General features: G+C 38.1%; 2 protein-coding genes across 22 annotated transcripts in view; one reads left to right on the top strand and one right to left on the bottom strand.

The window, feature by feature from the left end:
* Positions 1-3,621: 3,621 nt before the first annotated feature.
* On the bottom strand, positions 3,622-22,118 carry Cops5 (COP9 signalosome subunit 5). 3 transcript variants are annotated; one of them, XM_005008255.4, is made up of 8 exons: positions 21,951-22,118; positions 19,285-19,519; positions 18,333-18,461; positions 17,645-17,710; positions 16,377-16,462; positions 10,597-10,708; positions 6,889-7,037; positions 3,622-3,863 (listed from the first exon to the last, which is right to left on the bottom strand). In XM_005008255.4, the coding sequence occupies exons 2-8, from the start codon at positions 19,468-19,470 to the stop codon at positions 3,779-3,781; spliced, it is 813 nt and encodes a 270-aa protein (XP_005008312.1). In that variant the 5' UTR covers positions 19,471-19,519; positions 21,951-22,118; the 3' UTR covers positions 3,622-3,778. The 3 variants fall into 3 exon arrangements, with proteins under 3 accessions (XP_005008312.1, XP_003480111.1, XP_005008313.1); XM_003480063.5 differs by having other exon boundaries at positions 21,827-22,118; XM_005008256.4 differs by having other exon boundaries at positions 21,819-22,111.
* Positions 22,119-22,352: 234 nt separating this feature from the next.
* Positions 22,353-26,505, top strand: part of Cspp1 (centrosome and spindle pole associated protein 1) — a 109,470-nt gene continuing 105,317 nt past the window's right edge. For 5 of the 19 annotated variants that reach the window (XM_013143841.3, XM_013143842.3, XM_063257414.1 and 2 more), the window contains exon 1: positions 24,186-24,454. Coding sequence is in view for 7 of the 19 variants with exons in the window: in XM_063257422.1 (XP_063113492.1) it covers positions 24,163-24,297 (135 nt within the window). In the remaining 12 variants the exon portion in view is untranslated. Of the gene's footprint in view, positions 22,503-24,156; positions 24,455-26,505 lie in introns of those variants that run through there. The other 14 variants (XM_063257422.1, XM_023561770.2, XM_063257419.1 and 11 more) reach the window with 8 other exon arrangements.

A 26,505-nucleotide genomic window follows, 5' to 3' on the forward strand; every position in this document is an offset into this window, starting at 1 on the left:
CACCCTGACCACCTCAGCAGTGGGGGAGGCGGGAAGCTTCAGCTGCCCTTCCTCTGTACCTGAAAAACCTCAGCAGCTGATGGGATCATTGGCCACTCTTTCCCCCAGCCCCAAAGACCTCAACAGCCCTCGGTTCATCAGTGACCCCTTCCATCACCTGCTGGTGACAGCCTCAGCAACAACCCCCTCCACCACACACACAGAGGACCTCAGTGGGCTGGCGATAATGTGGTTAGTTTCTCCCTTAAGTAGAGGACATTAGTGAGTCCACAGGAGCCTCATGAACCCTCTCCCCAGCCATAGGACCTGGGCAAGCTGGGAAATGTGGGTGAGTCCTTTTTCCATAAAGAGAACCCCAGGTGGGTTGATGAGAGTTTGGATAAGACCTCTTCCCATTCAGAGGAACCTGAGAAGGCCTATGTGACAGTGACACAGCAGGATCCTGACTGGGGCAAACACTTTAGACAGGAGGGTCTGGGGGCTTGGAACAGCCCGAGGCCACAGTAACAATAGGAGGAAAGTGCTGGCTTACATCAATATTCCTAAGCCTAGGAAGAATACAGGATTCACCCAGCAGGCCCTGCAGGAGGAATTCAGGTGAATGGCCCCTGGCCTACATTATAGGACATAGCAACTGGGCAAATGTCAGCCACACACAACAGACAGTTGAGACTAGCAGGATTGAAAAGATCAAAATATTAAAACAAGAGGTAAAAATGACAAAGTGAAATAGCAAAATGCAATTGCAATTGCCCAGTCCATCAGGAACAAGTACAGGCAACACTGAAATAGAGGACACTGGAAGTCAGTCATACGCCTGAAACTTCTGAAAAGATAGCAAGTGAAGGGGGCTGGGGATTTAGCTCAGCGGCATAAGCGCCTGCCTTGCAAGCAGGCAGTCGTGAGTTCGATCGCTGGTACCGATAAAAACAAAAAAGACAAAAAAAAAAAAAAAAAAAAAAAGATAGCAAGTGAAATAAAGAAACAAATCCATGAGGCTACAGAGGAAGTCAGATTAGAAATAATCTCTCAAGTAAAGAAAGAAATGACAATCTTAATAAAGGAGTTGCTTAGCATAGCTAGAGAAGACATAGATAAAAAAGTACAAGAGCATGGAAAAATGATGGAAACCTTGAGTGAACAATACAGGAAAGAATGAATCAAATTCAAAGAGATATCTAGGAAATTACAAATTCTGCTGAAAGCTGGAGAAACTGCTTGAATGAAACTGAAGATAGACTTTCAGACCTTGAAGACAGAACCACAGTTGGAGATCATGAAATAAAAAATCTTTTAAAGACAAGGGATCATGAAATAATTCAACACCTTAAAGATGCAAAGAAAACAATGTAAGATTGATAGGTATCAATGAAAATGCAGGAGTTAACACAAATGACATAAAAAACTATCCACAGCAGAAAATTTCCCAAACATAGGAAAAGAATCTGATCTACAGATAAGCCACATATAACTCCAAACAGTCATAACCAAAATAAATCTACACCCAGATTTATAATAATCAAGATTCCAGAAATTCAGCAAAAAGGTGACCTGCTGAGGTCACCTTTTGATGAGTGGTTACGTAGGAAACAAACACCACCATAGCTGTGAACTGGCAGGTGGTGCTGTAAATGTGCAGGATCATCCACAAACCAGGTCCTAGCATTATCTTTTGACAGCTGACCATATGGTATACCCCACAAGACCACAGATGCATGCTGGGAATCAGAAGGTAATATGGCTATCCTCCTGCCTCTGCTTCCCGAGTCCTGAGATTACAGTAGTGCACGCACTACACTTAGCTTCAACAGTGGTCTTACTAAAAACAATCAAGAACATTTCTATTGTTTAAAATTCCTTGGTGCTGGCACCAGTGCCATGTGCAGACACCCACGGGATTAGAACAGTCAGACCCTAGCTTCTCCCTGTAAGTACCATTCATAGACCAGGAATAGACAGAATAAAGGATACATCAGCAAGCAAACCTAGTCTGGAAACCAGTGCCATGTGCGGACCCCTGCCAGACTGGAACAGTCAGAGACACCAGCCCTTCCATTGTGCAGGTTAGCAAAAAGTAGCATCCCACAGCAACTCCCTCTACCCCTATACCACTGTAAGTAACCAGCTTATTCAGAGAAACACAGGCAGTGATAGCTATGGAAGTGAAATGCAATTAGATGCCTGTGGTGCTTTGGTGTTTCACTAACATTGCAGGTCTAAGGCCAGTGGTCTGATCATAGGCTCAGAGGATAGTGGTACTCAATATGACACCTGGCGGGGGAGGGGATCTCCTCTTGATGGTTGCAAGCCATTGTTCATTCCCTATGGTCTTGTTTTAGAGGTCCTTTATCCTTTCCACTGTTTTGCTGGGTTGGGTTTTATTCATTTTTGTTTTGTCAAATCTGATGGCAGGAGTAACTATTTCAAAGATAGGAAGATATATCATGGTAGCAATTTTGGATTTAGTATTGGCTTGTTTTGAAGTCCTTTATTGCATTGTCTTTTTATTGTTTCTATTTTGTTCTATTTGATATTTATTACATTTGAAGTTATCTGCAGCTATTTTGAAGACATCAAAAGGTATTATGGTAACTACTGTTGATTTCATAATGTTTTTAGGCATATATATATATATATATATATATATATATATATATATATATTTTTTTTTTTTTTTTTTTTTTTACTGGTACCAGGGATCAGATCAAACTCACAACCACGTGCTTGCAAGGCAGGTACTTATGCTGCTGAACTAAATCCCCAGCCCCAAGGCCTGTATCTCTTACACTGGTTTGTTTTGATTAGTATTACTGTTTTTTTTTTTTTTTTTTTTTTAAATTCTCCAGTACTGCTAGGATCAACTCCAAGAGTCCTGCAGGATATAGCCTTCTTTTACCTCAAGTTGTTATCTTGTCACTTTCCACATCCTATTGAACAACCTGAAGTCTCACGGAATCCTTTTCTTGAAGCTTCTAAATTCCTGTTTTCTGCCTCTGACCTCCTATACACTGTTATATTCCTTGTGTGTAGTAGTAATCACTTTTGGCTAGTTGTCTTTTCTTTCATATTTCACCTTCATGGTCAGGTCACTTCTTTCAGAATGTCTGCTTTGCTAAGCTACTTCTACAGTGAGTGTTCCTTCCAAGAAATCCCCAGCCACTTTGTTTCTTCCTTCACAGCAGTATACACTCAAGTTCTTGCTAACTTAGGTTTAGTCTCTTTGAGCACAGGGGCTAAGTCTAGCTTGTTCAAAATACAAAATGTCATATTGGGCCCGGTTCAGGAATGGTACTTGGTAAACACTTTAATGATCAGATAGACACCCTGGGCTAGGTTCTCTAATAAGTTATTTGATTTTCAGGGAAATAACTTATGGGACAACTTTGCTAATGTTTTACAGGAACATAAAAATGTCTTTTTTACTGTAGACTATAAAAAAGGTGGTACAGGCAAAATTGAAAAGTAGTTCTGATCACCAGTAAGGCAAATGAAATGCTAATATTAATTTACATAGGGAAGACACTTCAAACATAAAAAAAGTCTAATCAAAAAAATATTCAAGAGCCCTGAAAGATACTACAGAGAGACCATAATTCTACCCACAAAACAATGAAAGAGCAGTTTCATTTCATAGAGTTTTATTACAGGATGTTAATATTCAGGACACTTCAGAGCACCTTATACTTCTAATCAGGTTTTTGGTAACTGGTTTTTAAACGTATTACTTGAATATTTTTTACATACCAGCTTTCAGCCAAAAGTATTAGTCAGTGACTGTTTAAGAGATGTTAATTTGATTAAATAGTTTATCCTTAATAACCTGAGACATCAATCCATGGATGGCTTCTATGGTAGTTTTACAGCTGGAAAGAAAAAAACATCATATACTGAAGCATCTGGAAAACTATTCCAAACATTCAAGTTTTCCCTCTTATTCATCCTTGCACTCCCAATCATGTTTTTCACTTTTATTCATACTTCTCAAACCACCCCAAAGTAAAGTGTCCTTGTGAATTTTGACTTTCTGCATGTTTTTTTTTGGGGGGGGGGCGGGGTACACAGAATTGAACTCAGGACCTTGTACTTGCCAGGCAGGCATTGCACTGCTGAGCTGTATCCTGGCCCTTTCTTCATGTCTTCTAACCCATTTAACTACTTACTAAAACTTCCACAAAAGAATGATAATGTAAAATTTTATACAAATTGGAACAATATTGTTACTTATTGGCAGCTCTGGGAAAAACTCTGTTTTGAAAGGCATGTACCTGGGTGTGGTGGTGCATGCCTGTAATCCCAGCATTTAGTAGGATGAGACAGGAGGACTCCTTCGAGTTCAAGGCCAACCTTGACTACATAGTGAGTTTAAGTCAGCCTGAACTATAGAGCAAGATCCTCTTTCAGAAAAACATCTAAAAGTACACATTAACTATGTGTTATATAAGTGATGCAGTAACATTAATATATAATTAATATACATTGTTAATATCACATATTAATCTATAATCACAGATGATTTCAATAGTATAGAAACCATTACTCCTTATTACTTAGAATATTTTACAAACTACATTTAAAGAACTTTATGCTTTTTTCCTGAAATAATCACAATTCTCCTATTCACAAAATAAATGGGTGAATGACTCAGACTTTAAATAGTAAAAATTAAAAAACAAAACAATGATAAAACCTCACCAATATCCATGAGATGCTATTCTTGTATAGCTATCCTGAAAAGGAAAATTCTCTGCATCTGTTTGCTACTTGGCTTTCCTACTTCCGTTATATAATTGAAGAAAAATTATATAAAATTTTTGCTTTGCAAGACACTGAAATGTAAATGTAGGTAAAATTACAAATTGCCTGCTATAAAGGTAGTTGAACAAAAACATATCTCAAAAAAAGTGTCAAAAGTGGGACCTAATGTCAAAACAAAAGGTAACTTTTATCCACGTTACTTTTTCTACCTTCTAAAAGCCCACGGAGAAGGAAATGAAATAGTTCTAACCCAACAAGATTCCTGCTCCCAAAATACACCTTATCTTTTCTTTTTTTCCTATAGACTAAACATATTTTTCTTAAATATACTAATGTACCATTTCTTTTCTTTTTTTTTTTGTCTTTTTTGAGACAGGGTCTCGCTATGCAGTTCAGGCTGGCCTTGAGTTCACTTTGTAGCCCAGGCTGGTTTCGAACTTGCAACGATCCTCCCACCTCAGCCTCTCGAGTGCTGGGATTACAGGCGTGAGCCACCAGGCCCGGCTAAATATACTAATATATCATTTCATATAATGTCAACGTAGTTCTCCCTTTTTGCTCTTATCACATTAAAATTAAAACTTAAGAAAATATTAGTTTCCTGTATTCTATATACCTGAAGGGCCACTTACTATTTTATAAGGTATCTGAGAACACATCTTAAATTTATTACTAACAAATTATTTGGTCATAAAACTTGGGATACTAAATCATTTTATGAAGGCAAATTTGGGAAGCATAACTTAAAGATGATATAATCATTTGTAGTATTATGGGATTTAAAGATTTATGAAAAATTGAAAGTTGATAAATGTTCGAAATCTTAATCTCTCAGGAAAGGATTGGGTTAGTAAAGTTTAGGGAATCTTTTTTTTTTTTTTTGTACTGGGGATCAAACTCACGACCTCGCACTTGCAAGGCTGGCACTTATGCTGCTGAGCTAAATCCCTGCCCACTTAGGGAAGCCTTAAAAAAACTGATGGGCTGGTTTTGTTACTTCCTGTCTGACCCTAGAATAGATGATTGGAAGCACTCCCTAATACTACCTCAATCTTTGATTTAAATTTTAAATCTTTTATCTATTTTTTTTTTTTTTTTGTCTTTTTCGTTTTTCTCGGTACCAGGGATCGAACTCACAACTGCCTGCTTGCAAGGCAGGCGCTTATGCCGCTGAGCTAAATCCCCAGCCCCTTAAATCTTTTATCTAATGTTGTCCAAATTTTCAGTTAACGTAGTGACATTTTGGTTGTCGAACTCACATTCCTAATTTGTGTTTGAACACTAAAAAGTTCAAGAACTGAATGTATTTTTCCCATAGGAAATAACGGAAAACCAAACACTTGGTTCTAAGGCCCAAAAATTACACTTATACAAATTTATCTTTTAAGAACTTTAACAGTGATTTCTTTCTTTAACTCTACCATAGTTCTCCTAATTTTTCTCTTAGCTTTACTGCTACTTAACTTTCTTTGGAGCCATGCTTATGCTATTTTATGCAAATAAAGTATAAAAAAAGCGCACAATGATGAATGTTTTAATGCACTAACAAAAGCACTACAAGGTAGTCTGGGCAAGAGTGGCACTTTGATTGAAGTGTCACTCCTTTGTGTCTACAGCAAGCCTGTATAAGGTTTTTCAAGTCGAATTTTTGGTTTGACTATAGAGTAGTTAGCAACAATGAACAGATTTTTTTGAACTTTGTTGTTTGAGAAGTAGCAAGTTTGAACTTGTTGCCTTCCACTGTTATTTGCATAAGATGACAGCTCTTTCTTTTCTTTTTAGCTGCTACAGTAGGGACTGAATTCAGAGCCTTGCCAATGATAGGCAAACGTTCTACCACTGAGCTATATGCCCAGTACTTCTTATTTTGAGACAGGGTCTTACTAAATTGCCAAGGCAGATCTTGAACTTGTGATCCTCCCGCTTTAGTCTCTGGGGTATCTGGGATTACAGGCATATGCCACCATGCCTGGCTTTGCATATGAATAATTTTAAAGGACCCTCTTTAACAATTAATAGTCAGGTACCATTTTAAGTTATAACTAAGTTGAACCAAAACAATTTTTAATTCTATTATTATTTGCAAATTTTGAAGCAAAAGAATTAGCAAGAATTTTACAGATGTACTCTTACCTGTCTCTTGTAGCTTTGGCAAGTTTGTCTTCTGACTTTCGGTCATGTGTTTCTAAACCCAACATGAAACTTCCTCGGCCCAGCTGGGCTTCTGACTGTTCTAATTTTTCAGATAAATCAAACACTTGACCAGTAGTATAGTCTGCATTCTGTGGAAAAAAAGGTAATGTGTCAGTACATAAGCCAACCATTAGTCTACATATTTATTTGTGAATCAATTCTTTTTCTGCATAGAGTATACCTTTAAAAAGAATTCCACTATAAAACCTGAGTGAGCAGTCAGTACAAAACTCAAAGGCAGGCTTGGTGCTGCATACTTGTAACCCCAATACTTTAGGAGGCCAATGTAGGAGGGTTAGAAGTTCCAACTCAGCTTGAGTAATCTAGGGATTTAGCCAGACCATGTCTCAAAATAGAAAAGCAGGGCTTGGTTCAAGTGCAGTGGTGGGTTTGCTCAGTAGGAGGGTCTTGGGTTCAGTCCTCATTATTAAAACCAAAGCAAAGCAAACCATACCAAAAAATCAAATTATACCTGCAAAAACTGCTTCCATATTCAAGAAGTTTGAGTGTAGATATTTTTCTTATGATTACAAGATTAAATTTGAAAATTTTCATTTTGCTAGCTTAAATCTAGTACAGCAGTACCTCCATTCATAAACTTAATTAGTTTGTTCTATGATTTTGGGGAAGATGGCTGTGTTCATGTTCCTCACCTGATACAGAGTTCCCCAACAGAAACAAAATTTTGCCGAATGCTTGTTTGCAAACCGAACTGTCTGGTGAACACAGGTGTTCATGAAGCAAGGTACCACTGCATTTGTTATTATAGGTGCCCTTTTTTTTTTTTTCTTTAAGACAGGGTCTCGCTTCATAGTGCAGGCTGGCTTCAAACGCTTCGTGATCTTTCTGCCTTAGCCTCCCAAGCTTTGGGATTACAGATGTGCACCAGTATGCCCAGTTTATGGGGGGTTTCAGAGTACACAGATGTGATGCTAGGATCTGGGCCTCCTGCAGATTAGATGGGAGGGCTGAGGCATGTCTCCTGTCTTCTGAAAATGAGAAAGGATGGCAATAATATCTACCCAAGGCTATTGTGGGCATACATATATATATATATGTAGAGAGAGAGAGAGAGAGAGAGAATCAAAAAAGTGTATGTCAGGAAAGAAAAAATTTGTATAAATATGTTAATACATTGAGACAACATGAGATTAATACAAGTTACCTTTCACCCCTACAATTATAAGGTTCTCAAAGTACTTGTCATTAGCTTCAAACATTTATTAATATGGTGAACTGCTAAAGTGTACACATTTTTTTGTGGTCTGCCTCTTTCTACATATGCTTAGTAATCGTCAGCTAATTTTATTGTTTCTTAAACTTTTAGAATTAATTCTTATGACAACATTTATTATTATTTTTTTTTACCTTTTCTGGTTATAAAGTCAATGGTCGTTACAGAGTATCTGGAAAATTTATAGTAGTATAAAGAAGAAATTAATACACCTATAATCCTTCCAACTAGCTATAAGCAGTTATATTTTAAAGTAACACTATATCCTTATATATACACACCTACATTTGAAAAACTGGAATATTAATGTATACTATTTTTTTCTATAAAGTTATATACTTCTTAAAAAGAAAGAAATTTAATACCTCTACGTGTGCTTTTAACTATAAAGTCAGAAATTAAGGGGTATAAATTTTGGCTAACTTTTACATTCTGTTTCTCAAAGTCTTCAGTAGAAGAAAGTAAAGATTAGATTAATTGTGTGGCAAAAATTATGGTACACTATTTGTTAACTTTGCAAGACAGTAAGTACATTAAAAATATAGATCTATCACCAAATAGGAAAAATTATTTGTTGTCATCACAGCTACTTTGGAAGATTCTTTAAAATGCTACTTGTTCTTCCAATGACTTTATATATAATATTTAAAATAATATATTAATTTTGTCCAGATGTTTGTGGTTTATGAAACTAATTTTTTTTCTACTATAGACTTGGAAAAAGCTTTAAGGTTTACAGATCACTTCATAATTTCAAGATTTGAGTACTCAAGCTATGAAAATCTGGGCTACTGGAAACCATCGTGCTATTAAAATGACAATAAAATATATACAAGAGCATTTCAAATGCATAGAGAATAAGGGATGAATTTCCTAAATTAGAAAATAACGTTTTTTTCTAATAGTTTCAAGTTACATGCTGTAATTAACTGCTCTAGCTGAGGAAAGAGGAAAGTTGTACATTTTCTTAAAATGTTATAGTTAACTATATGTAAAGCCACAAGAAGGGAGAAATTTAATTTTCTTTGATTACCATATGCACACATGCAATACTGAAACACAGAAAGTCATAAGGCTGAGTAGGTGTAGATGTGCTTGCCTTTAAAGTTCAATGTACCAAAGTATTAATAATTTATTGAGACTTTATTATATGCCAGGCACATAGCTAAATGCTTTAAAGTACCAAATTTTCCTGTGTACTTAATTATGTATGTAATAAAGGTTCAATCACATTAACTTTCTGAAGGTCACTCAAAAATAAAATAATAGTTGTTTTTAAACCTAGGTTTAAATTCCAAGTGCCATGGTTTTAGGCACTGTTCGAACTACAATATATGGAATAACCCACTATTTTCAAAAAGTAAAAAAACTGTTCCTCAGTCCTAACTATATTTATTACTCAATATATTAGTCTTTAATGAAATATCAGAAAATATATGTACATATATAAAATATATATACACACACACATTTTTTCCCCCCTTCCCCTGTCCATCCAGCATCTGTTCTTTTAGGGTAATGATCTTTTGATTTCTCCTTAGGGATCTTATCTTTCCCTACTTAGTCCCTGTATTCCTGAAGAAGTTGCCTCTGTCCCAACCCAGCAGTAAAATATTTGTCCTAGCTCAACCACTCATTCTTTCGCCCACTGGAGGCCCAATGATGGGTATGTGTCCTAAGCCCATCAGACACAGCAAACCAAAGCTTTGTCTCAAATATGCATTCCCTCCCCTGCCTCCCTCCCTCCTCTTTTTGAGGCTGGGTCTTGCTATGCAGTTTAAGCTGGCCTTGAGCTCACAATAATCCTCCTGTCTCAGTCTCCCAAGTCCTGGATTACAGGGGCACGCCACTACACTGGGCTTTGATTTTCTCTTAAATGGACAGGCTGGAGGATCTGGAGCTAATGCTGTTCCTATCCTTTCAAATGAAGACTGAAGATAAACTTGATAAAGCTGAGAAAAAAAAAGAACACTTTGTAATATTACTTGAATGCAAACTTAGCTGTGCTTGATGTAAATTCTACTAGACTTAGCAACTTACATAATTTCCTTTCTCATTTCTCTGAATATCCTGTTACTTATAATCAGAGTCCTACTTGAGACAGCTACCTGTTATCTGCTGTAACAGAAATAGTGTTTGTGTATTCTCCTCTATAAGTCTCTTTATGGCAGGCACAGATCTCACCCTGGACTGGCCACTCTATTTGCCATAGAGATTTGGTCTCTCTGGCACATGATATAGGCCCTAGATTGGCCCAGCATCCTGATCCAGCTCTGGGGTGTAAAATCTCATTCTGGACATGGGTTCTTGGCTAAGTCAGGCACAGCCTTTCTGGGAAGTGGGGTTTTACGTATTAACAGCCTTTGTAGCTTAGATAAAATTAAAATGCCATACCTTGGTAGTATAGTACTTACAGTAAGCAAGCTAGAGGAACTCAGTGTATTCACCCAGTATTTATTCCATAAGAGCTCAAGTAATTTACGATCCAAAGATGATTTGAAATATGAGACTTCTAAGGCATAGTATCTATGAAAAGAAAGCACAAATTCACTTAGTGAAAAAACACTCTACTCAATTTGATATACAGAAGTTATATATACACTTAATTAAATTATATTTTATATTTAGACTATCAAATCCTAGCACTAGGGAGGCTGAGGCAAGAGAACTGTTGTGAATTTGAGACCAGCTTGGGCTACACAGTGAGTTCAAAGGCAGCCTGAACTACATAGTGAGACCTATCACCAAGAAAACAAAATAAAATAAACAGAATTTATGAATGACATTCATACTACTTGATGCCAGCTAATAGCATATATACTTTTTTTTGGTACCAGGGACTGAACTCACGACCTCGTGTTTACCAAGCAAGTGCTTAAACCGCCAAGCTAAATCCCCGGCATATATACTTAATGACCTTCCTTGTAGCACCAGCAAAATTGGTCTTTTCCTTTTTAACTTTTTGAGATACGATCTCACTAAATTGCTCAGGGTGGCACTAAACTTGAGATCCTTGTCTCAGCCTCCCAAGCAGCTGAGATTACAGGCATGTACCTTTGCACCAGGCAAAACATACACATTTAAAAAGTAACAAATATTAAATATCTCAGTAGGACTGGATATGAAGAAGCACAAGAATTTTCTTTACTTTGAAGAACTTAATCTTTATATGGGAAAGTGGTATGAATCTAAAAGTTAAATATAATGAAATATTTTTTTTTTTTTTTGGTCTTTTTCCCTTTGATTGGTACCGGGGATCGAACTCACGGCTGCCTGCTTACAAGGCAGGCGCTTATGCCGCTGAGCTAAATCCCCAGCCATAATGAAATATTTTAAAAACAGTAACTGATGCTGTAGTATATATATAATATGAATCACTTACCAATTGAGAGTTAGAAAAAATAGGAATGTTCAGAGGAACTCAAGTGGTCATTTCAAGCTACAACTGCTTGAGAAGCCCCAGGGGAAAGGATAGCTCTTACAGGAGTTTGTGAGAATAAGGATGGCATTAGGCAGAAAGCCTTAACCCACAACAAGGAAAAATACCTAAGGGATAATACACTGTTCTGGCTGAATAACTTAGCAAGGGCAGAAGAATTATCTGAGAAAAACCTAGAAAGCTACACTGGTATTGGGGTTTAACTGATAGAAGATGTTATATAAAACTGAATCCTTTAGGTACAGAGGTCTCATGGAAGGTGTTTTAGCAGAACAATGATATAATTAAACGGGTGTTTTGGAAAGGTGGCTGTCAGAGGCTGGGGATTTAGTTCAGCGGCATAAGTGCCTGCCTTGCAAGCATGCAGTCGTGAGTTCGATCCCTGGTACCGATAAAAAAGAAAAAGACAAAAAAAAAAAAAAAAAAAAAGAAAAGGAAAGGTGGCTGTCAGTCCTTCAGGAAATACCAGGAGAGAAACTCGAGGAATCAAAGAGACCCACAAATGAAGCTATTGGGTCAATGTAGATAGGAAGAGATAAAAGGTGTAGAATCTAGGTTCATGAGGCAAAGACAAACTCCTACGGGGACAACAAAAAGAGCCATTATTAAGTTTAGCATGATGAAACAAAAGGAAACTGAAGACATTGGGATTAAGCAAGTAATGATCTTTTTGCCATTAAGACACTAGTACATGTCTGCACATAGAATGGAAGCAGTGAATGGAAGTGGAACAGTATATAACTTAAGCAACTACTATGCTCTAGGTGCTTTACCTGTATCCTGATTTAATCTTCCCTACAACTATACATGAAAGAATTTATTATGTGCATTCTACAAACAAGGAAATAAATTCAATGCTCTAATTTGGATCTGGAATGTCCCTCAAAGGCCCATATACTGAAGGCTTGGTCTCCACCCCAGACACCACTGGGAGATGGTGAAGTTTCAGAAGTGGGGCTTCATAGAAGGAAGCTAGGTGATTTAGGGATGTGGACCCTGGTCCCTCCTTGTTTTCTCTCTTTGGTTCCCAATTACAAGCTAGTAGATTCTTCATTGAGATACTCCTGCCATGATGTAATGCCTTGTCACAAACTGCGAAATAATAGGTTCATTGATCATGAACTGAAACTTCTGAAACTGTGAGCCAAAATAAACCTTTCTTCCTTGTAGTTTTTTTTTTTCCCCCATCTTTTTGAGATAGGCTGCTCACTATGCAGTTCAGGTTGGCCTCTAACTTACAACAATCCCCCTGCCTCAGCCTCAAGAGTGCTGGGATTATAGGTGTGTACCATTATACTCAGCCTTTCTTATAAATTGACTCATCCCAGGGACTTTGTCATACTAATAGAAAGGTAACAAAAAGACTTTATTAAGGCTGCATAGCTACAAAGAGGCAGAGGAAGGATATAAAAAGTTTCCTCTGTCACTAAAACATCAGTCTTTATATACAGAATGTGGATGTTAAGGATAGTATTTAAAAATGAGGCACGGGAGTGAGGCATGAGTAGAGGTAAGAATGGGAAGAGGCATTCAAGTGAAAAGGTCAATTTTAAAAACAGTTAAGCACTGAGATGTGAAAAGAGAGGAAAGAAAAGATATTTAAAATATTTATAAAAGATGGAAGACGAGGGGTCCAGAGTAACTTATTTTTCTGTTTGTTTTTTAAGACTGGGTCTCACTATCTAGTTTGGGCTGGCCTTGAACTCACTATGTTGCCCAAGCAGGCCTTGAACTCATGGTCATTCTCCTGAGTTAGCTTCCTGAGTGCTGGGGACTACAAGTGTGTACCACTAAGCCTAGCTCTAGAATTTTCTTAGGTTTTCAAATTTATGTATTACCTTAAAAATTAGTATTTTAATTTCTTAAATTGGTATAATGAATCTTTTCCCCTTTAATAGGTAATGATTAGCTGCAGTCTCAGCAGAGAATATTCAAAACTACTTGTAGAGCTAACTTCTCATCTTCTGTAGGAATGGTCAATAACAGATCCTGCTGAGAACTTGAATCAAGAAGCAACATTATCAGCATATTGCTGAAGATACATGGTAAGTGCTTAAAGGAATGACAAACAATAGCTTAAGTGACTGCTTCTGGTGGACAGGAAAGGTTTCAGATTGTTTTTCATAAGATTCACAGACTTACTCATTTTTTATTTATTTTTTAAGGAGATGGGGGTGTATGATATCTGAGCTAGCCTTGAACTCCCGGGTTTCAGTGATCCTCCTGCATCAGGGTCCTGAGTAGCTAGGACTACAAGGGTGTCCCATTACCCTTCTCATAACTCTGTATGTTAAGCTTATAGCACTAATAAAATACAAGATAATTTAAAAAGCACTTTAAGAGCACAGTGAGAGTGCTTGCCTAGTATGCATAAGGTTCTGGTTTGATCCTTACCACCACAAAAACTAAACAACCTTGTATCCTATTTCCAATAAAAAAATAACCAATATAAACTGCAAACAATAGCTTTTCATCACATTAATTCAGGAAAAAGTAGCCTGCACAAAACGCTTGCTCTTTGGATTTATATTTCATGGAACATTTACAAAAAAGAATAAAATAAGTTGTCCTATTAAAAATCTTATTACTCTTTTTTAGGAATTAACCCAGTGTGAGAGAACATCTTTAAATATTCTAGCAATTCTATAGTAAAGATATTTGGTAGGCAAAGTTGTGACTCCTTTCTGATAAATTTCTATTTCAGAGGAACAAGGTAGAGCACTTAGCAAATGAAAATGACGAAAGACAAAAGAACCAACCAAAAGAAAGAAAATCAGGGAAGATAAATGTTTTAGGATATAAAAACATATGGCTCAATATACATTTAAGATGTGATATGTACATGTACTATCCACAATGAATGTATTCATTATATACTGAAAACATGTATTATTAAAAAAAAATGAAAAAAGAATGGATTGTTACTCAGAAAATATGAGTCTGCAGCAAAGGTGTTTCTATACTTAAGAACAATTCTCTTAAATAGGAATGGTTTAAATTCTTTTCAATAGGGCAAATTAATCCTGACCATTTAGCACAGAGGTAATTAATAATTTTTACAAAAATAAGTTATAGATGCTTGAAAATAAGATGTATTTTAAAACTCATTTCTACAAAATTCTGGAATTCTTTAAGAATATCCAAACAGATTAAAAATAAAAGAATATCCAAACAGAAAAATAAGAGAAGTAATGCATAATGAAAAAAAAATCAAGATAGTCTTCCTTGAATTTGAAATGAAAGGTATGGAAAAAACAGAACACGAGATAATCATTTCGTTTAGGTAATAATATTTTTTTTTTTTTTTTTGAGACAGAGTCTCACAATGCCTTCCAGGCTGACCTTAAATTCACAGTCATCGTCCTCCTGTCTCTGCCTCCCAAATGCTGGGATTGTAGGCTTGTGCCACCATACCTGGCTGTTTGCTTTCTGTAAAGTCCTTACTCTTCTCTGTTCATGCCTTATTTTATTTTATTTTTGGTACCGAGGATTGAACTCATGACCTCGCACTTGCCAGGCAGACACTTATGCCACTGAGCTATATCCCCAGCCCCCATGCTTTATTTTAAATGCATACATACAGCAGTAAATAATTACTTCTATGAAATTCTCTTTCTATAGGATTCAATAATAAGGCAAAAACAAGTGCTAAGAAGAAAAAGTATGGGGACACAAAGTGACAATAAAGTACTACTTGAGATACACTGACCAATAAACATTGTCTGTTGAGGTGCCTCTTAAACAGATACTCAAAGCATCTGTTAGTGAACCTCATGGTAGTTAGTAAGCCACATGGAAATAAATATGTTCCAGGCAGAGGGAATGGAAAGTACAAAACCGGGGGCTGGGGATTTAGCTCAGCGGCATAAGCACCTGCCTTGTAAGCAGGCGGTCGTGAGTTCGATCCCTGGTACTGGTAAAAATGAAAAAGACAAAAAAAAAAAAAAAAAAAAGTACAAAACCACAAGGCAGAAGCCTGCCTGGTACATCTGTCAAACTGTGAGGCTGAATTGGAAAGGTTCTGTGATGAGAGATCAGCTGAGAGAGGTTGAAGGCTGGACCATATAGGCCTGTGTACCCTGTGGTAAGGATATTATTCTAGGTGAGATGAGTCATTCTAAGAAAGAAAACATGATCTATTTCTAGTCTAACAAAATCATCAAAGAAAACATCGGTAAGGGTGGAAGGGTAGACACAGGAAGACAAGTTACTAGGACTATGGACCAGGCTCCAAATGGCTGTGGCTTGAAGAAAGGCGACAGTAAGAGAAATTGTGAGATATATTTAGAATGTAAAGAAAACTGCCCTTCTTTAACATTAAAAAAAAAAAAAAATGTAATTCACATGCTCTAAAATTCACAATTATAATAAAGCATATAATTCAGTGATTTTTCATAAGGCTCTTTAACTTTGGAGTTAAAATGTACAACCATTGCTAAATGGAAATTGGGTACTTTCAGGAGTACAAATGAGATAGTGTTAGGCTGACCCTCAACACCTTTCAACTTCAGTTTCATTATGGGCCAAGTTATCGTGTACACTGAGAAAATGTTTACAGCTGTGTGATTATTGATAAAAAATTTCTGAACATTATTGAAAATTCTTATCTTTTTAGTATTTCTAAAAAATGTATTATACTATGAGACATATTTTGCCTATGCCTTTCACTCATTGGTAAAATAAAGGGTTGGACAGGATGACCTTTGAAACTTGTTACAGAAGTTTTGGTACTAAATACATTTTTGAAAGACTTACTGTTTGCAATGTACACCAAAATCTTCTATTTTATTTAGTGGGATAGTTTGATATTCAGAAGGTCCTTCATCAGGTGGTTTGTAGCCCTAAACAAAAAATAAAGAAAATAGGAGATTAAAAAATGAATGAAAAGAAAACTCTTAAGAAAAACATTTTTTTCTATGCTGCTTTATATTTATAAAAACATTATTTTGGGGAGTGCAATAGTCAACATTGCTAATAAACACGCTAATAGCCAGGCATAGTAGTACATGTCTGTAATCTCAGCACATGGGACACTGAGGCAGGAGTATCCAGAGTTCAAGACCAGCCTGGACTACATAATGAGACCCTTTACATTCTAATAAAAAAAAAAAAGGGGACTGGGGATTTAGCTCAGTGGCATAATTGCCTGCCTGGCAAGCACGAGGTTGTGAGTTCAATCCTGGTACCAAAAAACCAAACCAAACCAACCCATATTTGCAGCCTGTAATCGCAGCACTCGAGAGGTTGAGGCAGGAGTATTACTCCAAGTTTGAGGCCAGTCTGGGCTACAAAGTGAACTATTTTAAGGCCAGCCTGAACTGCATGGTGACAGCCTATCTCAAAACAAACAAACAAATTGCTTCTACACTTTTCCTGGTGGTCATAGGCTTGATTTGCTTAAAGATTCATTTTTCTTGTCCTTAAGTAAATATCTACTGTATTACTGTGTAAATATCGACTGTAGAGTGTAGATTTTCTCTGGGGAAGGAAATAAATCTGTGTAGTTTGTTTCCCTAGTACCTGTCAGAATGCCATGAGCATTTTTATAAGAAAACTATTCCTTATTAAATACTTATTAAGAAATAAAGGCTGCTTCTCTCATAAAATTAACAATATAGTCTGCTAAAAAAAAGATACACATTTAAGTAGTTCATCATACTAATAAATGTCTGGAAATTAACTGCCACCACTTTGAGCACCTCTTATAATTATAGAGGTTAAATGTAACTTGTATTAATCTTATGATATCTCAGAAGATTTCATATTAAAATATTTACACAAGTTTTTCTTTTCCTGATGTATACATTTTTTTGGTGGACTCTGTATTTTTTCTTAGGGGTAGTTAGTGATAGCTTGCTATTTTGTAAATATTAAATTATTTTAAGACTAACAAGATACTATTTTGTTACTATATATTTTTAAAGATAATACTATAATTAACCAAAATTATAGTATTATCTTTAAAAATAAGTAATAAATTTGGATTTTAAAAAATTATAAAGACTTATAAATTAAAAAATTACCTTTGGATATGTCCTAAAAGCCCCAAGATTCACTTTCCCTGCAGATATTGTTCTTGTTGGATCAATCTACAAGCAAAATATATTTAGTATATAAATCATTGTCTCTATCTATGCAAACACTCCAACCCTAAAATACATATATACATTCAACCACAAACAATAAGAAAAAAATAACAAAAAAAAAAACCCCCACCAAAAACAAACCAAAAGTTCAATGAAACAGGTAAATACAGAAGTTCCTCATAATTAATGTAACAATTAAATTTTGTTATTATGGCATTTAAGAATACGTTTTGAGGATCTGCCCATCTTTAAAATTTTTTTTTTGTTGTTGTTTTGTTTTGAGAAATTGGTAATTTCTAATTTCTTCCTAGAAACTTGGGTTATATCTAAAAGAGTCTGGGTGTAACAGGAGCTGATCTACTAATTTTTGCTTGCTCAATTCAGTCAACACTGAGTGCCTATGAAGAACTGGGTCTGAGACTTAAGTCCTGTGAGTACTGTATTCATGGGAGCAGATTAGGGTTAGGTGTGAGATGCAGAGAGAGTAGGTAAGCTGCTCGATGTTCAAGCTTCGAAGAGGTGAAATTCAGATGTAAACCATGATATTTCTCTCTGCATACTTGCTTTTATAAAGCTTCTTAAATTTTTCTTAAATTCAGTTAAGACTGGTTTTAAAAGTACTCACCACAACTGCTACAAAAGGTTCCTGGAACTGCTGGTTCAGCATCTGCGTGCTGACATCAATCCCAGAAAGCCAGCAGCCGTAGCCAGGGTGGCTGTGATACCAGCCAATTGCATTCTCAAGGCGGCCAACCTAACATACAATGAAGACAAGAATTTGAAGTTCCTATTTGAGCACAGAGACACTTGTTATCTGTCTGTTTTACATGGCATTATGGCAAAATTACATTGTACAATAGCTCATTGTGTATGCTGGTTTCAAGTAGAACAAAAAAGGATTTCAAAAATAGATAATATCTATACAAAGTACATAATTCACAAGCACAGAAAGACACTTGAGTTCTCCTTTCTATCTCTTTTCCCTCAAGTATCTAGTTTCTCAGCTAAGATGTTACTCTTATGGTCAACTGCTTATCTACCCTTACAGAGATATTCTTGGCATTTATTAATAAATATCCATGCAAAACAGAACAACATATATAGTGTTTTATACTTTGTATCTTTAATCAAATGATTCTGGAGCTTGAACCATTTAAATATTTAAGTAAATGTAGAAAGCTATTTTTTTTTAAGGTTGCCTTAGCAGTCCATTAGCAGATATGCCATAAGTTGTTTAATTGGCTTTATATTGAGAAATATTGATGCTAAACTTATGTGGATTTCATAACTTATGTGGTGCTGGAAGCACTGAACTCAGGGCCTCCAACATGCCAAGCATGTTGTCCAGCCCAGCCCCCCCCTCCCATTTTTTAAACATATCTGATAGTGTGAGAATGTGTCTGGAAAACAAACCTATGCTATTAATCTTATCAGGCTTTTTATCTCATATTTTACATATAAATTGTTAAATTTAAAATATAAAATTTAATGTGAAGAGGATAATTTAAGTTCAGAACTCAAAAATCACTTTGAGACTCTAACTTGCCATTACTAAACTTAAGAAACAGCATCTTTACCTGTTTGGCATTTTCTATGTATGCGGCCATGTACTCATATGCAGCAGCTTGAGCGTTTACTCGGGTTTCAGTGCCCTCTACAGGCAGAGCAAAACTGTCCATAATGATCATGGTTTCACCATCCACCTTTCCAAGCATCAAACCCATCACTTCTAAGTTGCCTCCTGATCTGGCATGCATCACCATTTTCAACAGAGCAAGTGCTGAGATTTTACAGTACTTAAAGTAATGGTGACTAAAAAAAAAAAAAAAAAAAAATCACGGTGTAATTAAATTTCTTATATTAAGTGCAATTTCGAAAGACTTTTTGCAAATATACTGACTACTGAAGGGATCTTCAGGTATGGAATGGGTGCATAAAATATGAGATTAGAAAAAAGGAAGAGTTTTTGCATGCCTTGGAAATAATAACCATGCAATAGTCCTGTGAAGTATTCCCTCCTGGAGGAAGGGAAAAATCTGAAATAAACTGTTCAAATGAGGGAATAACAATCAGTTTAATAGACTTTTCCTCCATTAATCCGAAATCACCATGTCTCTGATTTTGACTCTGATTGAATGGTTGCACCTAAACCTTCTGAGGCCTAACAGTTATGAATTTGGGCTGTGACACACACATGGCTGAATCTACTACTCCCCAACTGTGATGGTACGTGCTACAACCACTTAAATCTATGCCTCAATTTTCTTATCTGTAAATAGGAAATACCATACTTGTCTTTAGAATGTAATAAAGTAAATAAACTATATAAAGTGCTTAGCTTAGTTCCTGGCATGAACTAAAACATTAACAAGTGCTATTATCAGCATTAATAACCTGTTTCCTATGGTGCTCTCAAAATAACAGTGTTGAAGGGTTTGGCTTCCTTTTCTGATATCAACTGCAAAATAAAAAGTAACTGTAATTACCTCCTGACCACTATTGTAGCCTATGATTGGAAGTGTTTAACTTCCTGAATAAAATTACATTTTGTTATCATTGATGCTGCCTGAGAAAGCTACACTTACTATAAGTACAGCCACTGACTGGGAAGCAAGCTGATGTGCTTCCAAATATTTTATAGATTACATTAACCTAAAATGCATAGATAGCATGCTACAGAATTAACCAGTCAGACAACTAACCAGGCTATATAATGTGGTTAGTCAATGTCTCTGAGAAGCTTCATAAATGCCTGCCCACAGAAAACAATTAAGTTTAATTCTCAATCTTTGGCAGATTTCAACCACAAGCTGAAAGACAAGGTCACTTGTCTTGGAAGTCATGTCATGAAATCTTGGCTCTCTCATTTAGTGAGAAAACAAAAAAAAAAAGATAAAACATTACTGTGCTCCCATTACACATATTTTAGAAGCTTTTTATGTATTACATCTAATTTTCATGATATCATTAGGTAGGTTTTATTTTTGTTTTACAGATAAATTTTACCTGTACTGCAAACATAGTTTTAAAAAGTCAATGAAAACATAGTACTAGGTTGTCATTTGTCATGAAGACTGTAAAGATTTGTAGCTCAGTGCCCTCCCTATATTAAGAACTTAATAAAAATTGCTAAAACTAGACAGTTAAAGTCAGCCTTGTAAAAAACTGAGGCGAATTGCTGGGTGTGATGGTGCACACCTGTAATTCTAGCAACTGGGAGGCTGAGGCAGGAAGATCATTTAGAGTTCGAGGGCCAGCTTGGGGTTGGGGATTTAGCTCAGTGGCATAAGCACCTGCCTTGCAAGCAGGCGGTTGTCAGTTCAATCCCCGGTACCGATTAAAAAAAAAAAAAAAAAAAAGGCCACCCTGAACCACACAGTGAGATCCTGTCTCAAAAACCTAAACAAAGTAAACGAACAAAACTGAGACAGATTAAATATGTTATCTTGTTGATCACAGCTTTATTTTTCTATTACTGTGGTTTTGGACTCATCCCTAATAAAATCTTTCTCATGAAAAAAGATGTTATGGGTAAATAATCCTGGTCTTATTTCTGGGGTACTTGGGATTTTTAAAAAGTACAAAGAGCCTTAAGCTTTATTTTTATAACTTCTAGTTTATGTGTACAGTGGAATAACATTTTAGAGACTGGATAGAGCCTTGACTTGCTTGTAATTAGAAGAAATAAAAAACGATTGTAGATTTCTAAAAGACACCTCCTAGCTATTTTTCCCTGGCCTGTCGATTCATTTTCTGAAAACAGCTACAATCCCCAGTTTGTGATCAGGTGAAGGTCCCAACAAGGTACACATCGACATGGGTCCAAGGCAGATTGGGTAGCATATGTGGCAACAGTGATGTTGAGAAAACGACAATTTAAGTCGCCGCTTGTTCTCCTTTTACATCTCTAGGGGCAAATGGATTAAACAGACAAAAACAGGAGTCAGAGCAGGCCCTAGTGAAGAGGCTCAGGGAAGATCAACATCTCCCAAGCAGTTATTCTTCCCCTTTCCCTCCGGGGAAGAGACGCTCTCCACCCGCTTTAACTCCCCCATCCCTGGGTTTTTTAAACTCCCGCCATCCCTTCCCTCCCCAGCGTCTCGCCAGGGACCTCCTCACTCCTTAGTCCAGGGCTTCGCTGCCAGGATTTCTTGCTGCTGTTTTTTGTCGTATTTGTAGATTTCATCGATACTCTGGGCTTCCTGCATATTGTTGGCCAGTTCCCAGGTTTTCTGAGCCATACCGCTCCCGGACGCCGCCATCGCCGAGGAATCAGAGAAGTTCTTGCCTCCACAACCAAGACTCAACTTTACTTCGTTAGGTCTTGGGATGTGGGCCTCGGATCTTCCTCACCGCGGGTGCAAACTCTACCAGACTCTCGAGGCAGCCATGACACCTAGGACCGGAAGTAAGGCTGGTTCAAACCATTCGGGCAGGGGTCCTTCAGTAAGTACTATAAAAAGCAATTAGTTTAATAACTGGAAAGCGAATAACAATAGTCTTGTGTATGAAGTGAGAACATATAGCCTTAAAAAGTGTATGTATGAATTAGAACAAACACAACGATTCGTTATAGTAATGGTATAACTTTTCGTACCGGAAGAAGGGCTTAATAACGGTTACCAGAAACTACAATTAGGCGTCTCAGTTTGTACTGCGCAGGCTCGGGTTCCACCATGTTAGATGTGGGTGGAGCAAAAGAGCAGAGGTAAAAGTGTTTTTTATATGCATGCAGGTATCTGAAAAAGTACGTTGCAAGACTGAAAAGTAAGGATGTCTTGGGAAAGTTTGAGATGTAAGTAGTTGTGGATGTTGAGTTTTTGGAAAGGAAGATAAACATGCCATCTATTTTAAAATGATTGCACGTGGATAAATCTTGCGGGCTCGTGGCGGTTTGGTATTTCGCGCCTACCAGTAGATGTGCCCTCACTGGTGTTGTGAGGAGACTGAACACGCGTGAATTGCTAAGGTCATAACTTTTGACGTATTTATAAAGTTGAAATCTATATGTGTTATGAACTATTGTTCTGCAAATGACCAGCACTCAGTTTTATATGTAGGTTCCAGGTTAGTCTTCAGTTCGCTCCTGTGACCTGCCTTTGGAGTTAATTCCAGCAACTCGTTTCTTCTGACAGTTAATAAGATGTTTCATTGCTTCATGTATTAGATTGCTCAGTCCCATCTCTCCTTTCTCACTGGATTCTAAATTTCAAAGCACAGACCAAGCCTGTGTTTATTTTTTATCCTTAACGTCTGCAAGTATTTAATAGCAGTTTTTATGAGGTTAAGGGAAGCATTCCAGTTCTTCATAAGCCAGTCTTTACGAGCTTCTTCAATTTAATCTCTTTAGTCCTTCCTGGAGCTTTTTGTCCCATCATTGCCAGTACACTGACTGGCTTAGTAGGGCAGTATGTATTCAGCATTGCTGGAAATGCGGTTCTCTTGACATTCTGCCAGGGAGCTCCTATTGATCTTTAATAACGCACTAAGAGATCGCTACCATGCATCTTTTCTGGACTTTTCCCTGTAACTGTATATTTTATGCTGCCTCTAATGCTCTGTAGCTGCTTTTATAATTGTCAGCTTGTAATGAATTTATGTCGAAAATTTCCTTTTCACTGTAACTTTTGAGTCTTTCACTTCTAGTGTATGGTGCATCACATAGTTAAAAGCAGAAACAGAATTAATGACTACACACAACAGCATGTGGTTTAGACATTTATTTCATCTGGAGATTATTTTTCTTTAAAACTACCTTATAAGAGGAATCAGGAGTGGTGGTACATGCCTGGGAGGCTGAAGCAGGAGAATCTTAAGTTGGAGCCCAATCTTAAGTTGGACACTTTAACGACTTAGCAAGACGTTGTCTCAAAATAAAAAATAGGAGCTGGAGATGTGGTTTAATGTGAAGACCTTGAGTCCGAGCCTCAATACAAAAAGGAAAACAAAACCCAACAAACTTACAATGGAAGTTAGGATAAAGTAGGGTCCTTAGAATACATTAGTAACAACAGTTAAACTCTCATAGGAAGGTAGATATCGCTTTTCTAATGGTAGTATCTGGCCCCTAGATTAAACTGAATAAAACGTTGAAGTTGTAATGAAAGCCCAGGACACAACGTTGACCAGACTCCTGGGCTAGGAGTAATGCTTTGGGGAAATATGCTACGACTTTCCCTCACTTTTTTCCTTTCTAGGATCAGACACTTCCTAGACCGGCCGGCCCGTGGGGATGAGGTTCGGGAGGGGCTGGAATCAACTTTAACCTTAGCTCCCAAGATTTAACGGTCTAAACGCTGCAGAGGAACTAGGTGGTTGAGCAGGCTAGCCTTGCGAGCGGCTGGGATGTAGTGCGACCTCCCAGAGGGCTGGGGGCGCCCTCCACTGCGCGGCTTTCCCAGCCGCTCCAGCGGGGCGGGGCCGCGCCCGGCAGTTGGCCAAAGCCTGGCGGAGGGATGGGCCTGGGAGGCGGGGCGGCTTGTCACAGGGTTTCTGCGCCGGGCAGGGAGCGGAGAACCGCGCTGGGTCGCTGCGCGTGGCCCCCGGCCCTGAGCCTGCTTTCTGGAATAAGAGTCCGCCGGCCGGGGTCGGTGAGCAGGCCTGGCGGGGTGCGGCCGAGGTCGTGCGGGGCGAGAGTTCCAGAGCTGGACTCCGGGCTGCGGGCGGGGGCCCGGACCGAGGGCTGAATTCGCGTGGCGACCGGGCCGGCGGGCCCAGAGTTACAGACGCTGGAGTTAGGGGTTTGAGGTGGGGATCGGGAGCCTGCTGGGCTTGACGAGGGGAGGTCCCGGAGTCATGGAGATCGAGGCTTGGAATTTCGGGGCTGCCTGGGCTGCACCTACTGGATTACGGGACTTGGGGGCGGGGTTCCCTGATGAAGGGGTCTTCGGCCGCCTGACTGGGGTGGTGCCGAAATTAACCGCGTCTGGGCTGTGCGTTCCGGCAGCTGTCCCGGGGTGGTGTCTAGGTTACGGAGGCCAGGATTTCCTATGGGTGGGCAGGGAGCTTGCGTCTGCCGGCCGCAGTCGGTCCCCTGGTTACACGGACTGGACTCTCGGGCCGCCGCTGTCTTGGCCCAGGTTGGTGTTGAGAACCAGTTGCCTGACAACGCGCTGACGCTTTCTAGAGTCAGCCACTCCCAGCACCCAGAGACCGGCGCACCCTACCTCCGCGGAGGTCAGGCCGCTGCTGCCAGGCTAAGCCTCCCAGAGCGGCGGAGGCGGCGTCATCGTCCTCCTCCTCCCCTTCCTCCTCCTCGGGAATGGTTAATGTTTAACGCTTGTTTACTAGTGAACCGCGGCACTGCTCTTAATGCTTTGCTTTGCAAGTAAAAATGTTCACCTTATCCCCTATGAGATCGGTGCTGGTATTTATCCTCCGCTTTCCACCCCTTGGTTAACTGGTCACTTGAACTTGAGCCTCTTCTTTAAAACTGCTTTGATTTTTAGGACTTACCTGGAATTTAATTCAGTTTTCATTGACTATTAGCCATGGGACACATTTTTTGAGAGAGTCTAGTTCTCAAGATTATAGGATTAAAAACTTAAATTTGGGGGAAGACGTGATGCTGAAGTGAACCATCAGGTTTTCAAACACTGTAAAATGCAGAAGCGTGAAAGCATCCTGAGAGGCTCTATTTTATATGAAAGAATAGCTTGTCATATGGACAAGCAAAAGGAATCCCTTGGAAACCTGTAAGGTGTTTCCTTTTCTCCTTGTCGTTCTCTGGTTTTTTTTGGTGGTTTAGTATCTGCTGAAATGCTCTACAAGAGGAACTTTTGAGGCAGGGAGCCGGTGGGTTTAGGGAAGGTAATTTTAAACAGGGTGCTTTCAGGATGGTGTTTCTGAAAGTGAGGTTTTCAGATATATAGATTTAAGTGTTATAAACTTAAACAAATTTCAAATTTTTAACATCATCCCAACATACGTTGTGTTCTTTTCTGAAAGGTAGAAATATTTGGGCAATTTCGCATAACCCAAAAGCTATCTAATGTATGCTGCTGCCCCTAGTCACCGTTAGTGATGCTAGAAGACTTCAAGATGGTTTTAGTATAGTTTTCATTTTTTTCTTTGTGTCCTCCTTTGGTCTCCAACCTCTGTCTCTTTCCCCTAGTTTGTAGTACTGTATTACTTTTTGTTGGTATTTAGATTTGTCAAACTTTAGGGATACTTTTGGGAATTTTCTCGTGTGTATGGCATCTGTCAGGAGAAAAAGAACCTTTAATTTGGTGGGAGACCTCCAGATAGATAAAGTGGGAAACATTTTTCTGGTCACCGCCGCCCTTTCAAGAGCTCTTTCACAGGCTCTTCTCCCACCCCAGCCTACATGTTATCACTTCTATATTTGGTTCTATTTATTCTAGTATCTTTTCCCCTAGCAGCCTTTTCATAATTTAACTGCTATTAAATTTAAATACTGCTAAACCTTTATGTGGAGCTTGGGTTTTATTGAGTCCCACATGTATTTAAATTGTTTTCTTAATATCTCTACTGGATCCTGTATATCACATTCAACCTGTAAAACCCTGTCTGGCTATACTGTGAGTCACTGTGGCATGGAACATTAAACTTACCTAAACTTGATGGTAAAGACCATGTTTTATTCATCTTATTCCCCTAGCATGTAGCACAAAGTCTTGCTTTAGGAGGGCAGTATTTCCTGTTTCTCTTGCTTCGATAGCAGAAAGAAAATTGACACTCTGCTTGGAGAGGGAAAAGAGTAGAGCATTTTCCTGCTCTTTGTGATTTATGAAATTGAGGAAAGGAATTAGGTATGCTCATGTTTCTGTGTCCTTTTG

The sequence above is a fragment of the Cavia porcellus genome, unplaced genomic scaffold (genome assembly GCF_034190915.1).
Source record: "Cavia porcellus strain 051 isolate PalLab524CR breed Dunkin Hartley unplaced genomic scaffold, mCavPor4.1 scaffold_10, whole genome shotgun sequence".
NCBI classification, from domain to species: Eukaryota; Metazoa; Chordata; class Mammalia; order Rodentia; family Caviidae; genus Cavia; species Cavia porcellus.

Excerpts from the sequence above, each read along its gene's own strand:
- Cops5 (XM_003480063.5), bottom strand. The coding sequence starts at position 21,969 with ATGGCGGCGTCCGGGAGCGGTATGGCTCAGAAAACCTGGGAACTGGCC. Across the intron at positions 18,462-19,284 it reads ACATAGAAAATGCCAAACAG|GTTGGCCGCCTTGAGAATGC; the intron begins GTAAAGATGCTG and ends ATTGTATGTTAG. Across the intron at positions 17,711-18,332 it reads AACCTTTTGTAGCAGTTGTG|ATTGATCCAACAAGAACAAT; the intron begins GTGAGTACTTTT and ends TTTTGCTTGTAG.